The sequence below is a fragment of the Morone saxatilis genome, unplaced genomic scaffold, assembly GCF_004916995.1.
Source record: "Morone saxatilis isolate NCDOM2014 unplaced genomic scaffold, NCSU_SB_2.0 Contig12, whole genome shotgun sequence".
Classification (NCBI taxonomy): domain Eukaryota; kingdom Metazoa; phylum Chordata; class Actinopteri; family Moronidae; genus Morone; species Morone saxatilis.
The window spans coordinates 15,777,171-15,781,772 of record NW_023339674.1 but is presented as its reverse complement, the minus strand read 5'-3'; the positions used below and the strand labels follow the sequence as shown (position 1 = coordinate 15,781,772).

At 38.1% G+C, this 4,602-nt stretch overlaps 1 protein-coding gene across 1 annotated transcript in view; it reads left to right on the top strand.

Moving 5' to 3' along the window:
* The window catches only part of LOC118322094 (lipoprotein lipase), a 6,019-nt gene extending 1,848 nt beyond the window's left edge, over window positions 1-4,171 (top strand). Inside the window, exons 4-10 of the mRNA XM_035653677.1 lie at window positions 117-228; window positions 339-572; window positions 1,152-1,394; window positions 1,725-1,845; window positions 2,197-2,415; window positions 2,594-2,701; window positions 2,790-4,171. Of these exons, the coding sequence (XP_035509570.1) occupies window positions 117-228; window positions 339-572; window positions 1,152-1,394; window positions 1,725-1,845; window positions 2,197-2,415; window positions 2,594-2,701; window positions 2,790-2,817 (1,065 nt within the window). The 3' untranslated portion in view covers window positions 2,818-4,171. The remainder of the gene's footprint in view (window positions 1-116; window positions 229-338; window positions 573-1,151; window positions 1,395-1,724; window positions 1,846-2,196; window positions 2,416-2,593; window positions 2,702-2,789) is intronic.
* The last annotated feature ends 431 nt before the right edge of the window (window positions 4,172-4,602 follow it).

Sequence of the window (4,602 nt, the reverse complement as noted above, 5' to 3'; positions counted from 1 at the left end):
ATGCATTCACTTTGTAACAGGATGTGTCACTTTAAAAAATATCTTCTGCATGTTTAGTTTATCAGTAAAAAGGAGTATTTGTCTCACTATCGAAATCATATTTTCATATTTTAAAGGAAACCACCAACATGCCTCTTGAGAACATCCACCTGATTGGCTACAGCCTTGGCGCTCATGTAGCCGGATTTGCTGGAAGCCACGCAACCAATAAAGTCGGAAGAATAACTGGTAAACAAAACATTTTGACACATAACATGTGGTTAAATTAAATTAAAAGATCAGTTAACTGTGAGTTGATTGGTTGAAATCACTGTTAACCTCTCGCTGTCTCTTGGCAGGTCTGGACCCAGCTGGTCCTGACTTTGAGGGGATGCACGCCCACAGACGTCTCTCCCCTGACGATGCTCACTTTGTGGATGTCCTCCACACCTTCACACGGGGCTCCCTGGGTCTCAGCATCGGGATCCAGCAGCCTGTCGGCCACGTAGACATTTACCCCAACGGAGGCAGCTTCCAGCCAGGCTGCAACCTCAGGGGGGCCCTGGAGAAGATCGCTAACTTTGGGATATACGGTGAGACAACAGTTATTGTGATATATATATACATGAATAACAAATCAGCAGAATATATTTATTTTATGTCCTTTTTTTCGTTTCACAGAGTCACAACTGTTATGAAGTCATTTTTTAACAGTTTTTAAACATCCAAACAGCCCCAGAGTTATTTAAGATTCAAATAATAAGGCATTATTCAACATTTCTGCTCACACGCAGTACAGCCAGTATAACCAACCATTAGACAATGATGTATCTGTTGCAAACAGGTTACAATACAGATTTTTGTGATTATTAGTACAGGCACACAGAGCACACAGTCCAGCAGGTTCAAAAACACTGTAGCTACACTCTGCTTGTCATTAATCTGTCTCAGCAGTGAACATTGTTCCTGTCAGCTGCACAAAGACCCCATTCACAGCACTCTGAAAACAAACAGAGCGCCCCAAACATAGCCGAGGAAAGGTCAAATTTAATATCAGTCTGACTGAATAGGTTGATAACTAATAAATGTGGATAGTAAAGAAATGGAAAGGTAACATATTCAAATAATTATGTATGCGTGTCATCAAACATCATTCCCTCTTCCCTCTCCAGCTATCACAGATGCAGTGAAGTGTGAACACGAGCGCTCAGTCCACCTGTTCATCGACTCTCTGCTGAACGAGCAGGAAGCAGCCAAGGCCTACCGATGCGGCAGCAGTGATATGTTTAACCACGGCATGTGTCTCAGCTGCCGCAAAAGCCGCTGCAACATGGTGGGCTACGACATCAGCAAGGTCCGCAAGGCACGCAACGTTCAGATGTACACCAAGACACGAGCCTCCATGCCTTTCAGAGGTCAGTAGACTTTTATCAGCAAATAAGAGGCATTGTTTTTCTTAATTTTTCTTTTTTCAGGTTGTGGGAAGTTGCACTTTTTTCTTACTTACCAACAGTCAGATGAACTAATAATATTGCAAAACAAGCTCCATTGGCTAATTCTAATCCGATAAAAATGTTTGATGAAGTGATTTAAAATGAATCAAAGACTCCCTGAGCTCAAAAGTGTTTCAATCTCTGGTGACTTTGACTTCAAAAGTCTGATCACTTGCAGCTGGAACAGTTTCACTACAGCATGCATGTTTAAAGTTTTCCTAAATGATGCTGACTTGTTGCTCTTTCTTACAGTTTACCACTATCAGCTGAAGATCCACTTCTCCAGTAAAGTTAACCGTTCAGAGATGGAGCCTTCACTCACTGTCTCACTGTACGGAACAAAGGGGGAGGCTGAAAACCTGGAGCTTAAACTGTGAGTGGGCCTTTTAAAATCCTTTATAAAGGGGAATTACAGCACTTTGAGATTCTCTTATGAAAAGTGCTTTATAAATCAAATTTATTATTATTATTATTTATTATTCACTGTGACTTGCATCTTGCAAGTTATATGAGTTGTTCTGTAACAGTCGCACAGTAGTCAAAGGACACAGCATGAGGTAGAAACCATAAACTCTGATGTAACCACAGACTTGGCAAAGTTTGGTCTTGCTGTGTGTAATTATTTCATGGTTTATGGTGCAGAGTTTATGAGGCTAAGCTAAATACATTATTTCTACTGGCAATGAGAAGATCACTGACTTTCCTCTCTACTTCTGTCTGGCAGAAAGGAGAAAATTGCAACAAATAAGACACATTCATTCCTGCTGGTGACGGAGATAGATATCGGAGATCTCTTGATGTTGAAGTTTAAATGGGAGGAGACAAACGGTTGGTCCGCCTCCAACATGTTGAAGATGGTTTCTTCTTGGTGGTCTGGTGACGCCGACAACGCTAATATGGAAGTTCACAAAATCCGCATCCGAGCTGGCGAGACCCAACAAAAGTGAGTGGTGTTATTTAAAATATGGGAAATGTGACAAAAAAACACACTATTTTATCATTATTTTGCGTAGACAAAGTTGTAGTAATAGGAAAAAACTTCAACCTTTAACCTGTAACTTAGCATTGATGAATATACTTACTCACAGATATTGATTGTGTTTTATGAATTTCTTTTTCAGGATGGTTTTCTGTGTAAAAGACCCTAAAACTCATAAATTAACAGACGAGGTCACGTTTGTTAAATGTAAGGATTTGTGGAGGAGGAACTCAAAACAAACTCCGAAAAGGTAAATTACCGTCTGCAAGTTTCCCAAGTTTACTATTAACATCAGAGTTAATGCTGATTGATAACAGTAAACTTAATTCTGTCTGCAGAATAACTCTGACAACTGAGAACCACTGACCTTAAAGAAGACACTCCACCGCTGGACGCCCATCCGTCCATTCAGCACTTAGTAAATAATTTATACACCTGTAACTTATTTTATTTCTCAAATTATACAACACTCTCACCGCCTTGTATATATCCACAAAAGTATGTTTGTTATTTAAGACAATATGTATGTGAATACTGTAAAATATTTTGTAAAGAGCTGTTTTTATGACACGTATCTGTAACTTCACTGTTGTACAAAAAGTGAATGCCATCATCTTTGGTGCAGCTTTCATTTCCAGAGAGATGAATATATACAAACTCACTTCAGACCCTCACATAATGAGAGGTTACCTTCTTCAGGTACTGATGTCCCATTGTGTAAAATACCTCAAGTTAAATTTATATTTTTACCAACCACTGTGAAGGATACTGTCCTCCTGGTGTCCATGGAGGTCTGCAGTCTGTGGGTCTTCTCAGAAAGAGGGGAACGTAACCATTAAGATGAATTTCTTTAGGTGTTTTATGCAATAGGGTACACTTACACTTTATTTACCTTTATGTATTATCTGAATAATGCATAACTTAACAGAGCATTCACCACTGTGGCTCTCAGCACTGTATGTGACTGTGGGACCTGTATCAGTGTGCCTTACTGTAAACAGTCGCCACAAGTAAGCTATTGCAAATTGTCTTAACTTGGCGCTTTTGTTGCTGTTTTTCACCTCAGTGTGCTATATTATTGTTGTTCTATGAACTTGTACTGAAACCTCTGAACATGCAAAAGTCGTTTGTGTTTTAAACACTTTTTTACTGCTACACCTCTACAAGATGTTACTTTGACACTTTTACCTCAAAGAAGACATTTTGTCTACTGTAGTTCTATTAAAATGGGTACATTTATTGAGGTACGTGATGCTCGGTGTGAGGTAGAGGGCACAGTTAATATCAGTGTTGTCCTTTTGTTGTGCTGTCTATCTTGAGTTTCTTCTGTGCATGTGACTTTTTAAATCTTGACTAATTCTCTTTTATTAATAATTACATTTCCAGTTCTGTAAGCAATATCTAACTGTTAGAGAGGGTCTGTAGAGATCGGTACTATAATCATTGTGACTTTATTTCCACCTATTTGACAAATGTGGAAATGTTTTACTTTTGCACTGAAAACAGGGGAAGAGATTGTTAAACCAAGTTACCTGTACAGTTAAGTAAATACCATAATACAGATGATAGATTTTGTAGTATGGAACATTGTTAGTTGTATATTTTTACCTCTGGATGAATTTAATCTGTAAAATGTGCATTTCTATAATCGTTTGTAAATAGTTGTAAATATTCACTGTACTGTGTAAATTCTTTAATAAACCAAAATTGCCATCAAAAACATATTCTGGGCCTGTTATTGATTATAGGGTTGTGATTTAAAAACTGTTCAAACTTAATCATAAAACTGTTCCATTGTTTTCAGACACATTTACCAGCTCATGGCTCTTTATTCCCTTTTTCATTTATTATCTACTAACAGTGCAAAATGTTTGTTTGTTCCAAATATTTTCAACTATTTCAATTATATATTTAAATTCTCACATCTGTTTTGATATAAAAGTGCTTGGAATGGTTAAATTTCACTTAATAAGCTCTGTGATTTCTTCATGTCCTTGAAGTTGTGATGCCATTGTGTTCGGCTGACTGTCAAGGTGACCCAAGAGATAGACTCATTCCAGGTTCATCACCAAATATTCCTTTTAGTTATGACATGCTTATCATTAATGGTGGCAGGAGTGGCAGATCCTTAAGTTAAAGGTCCAGTGTGTA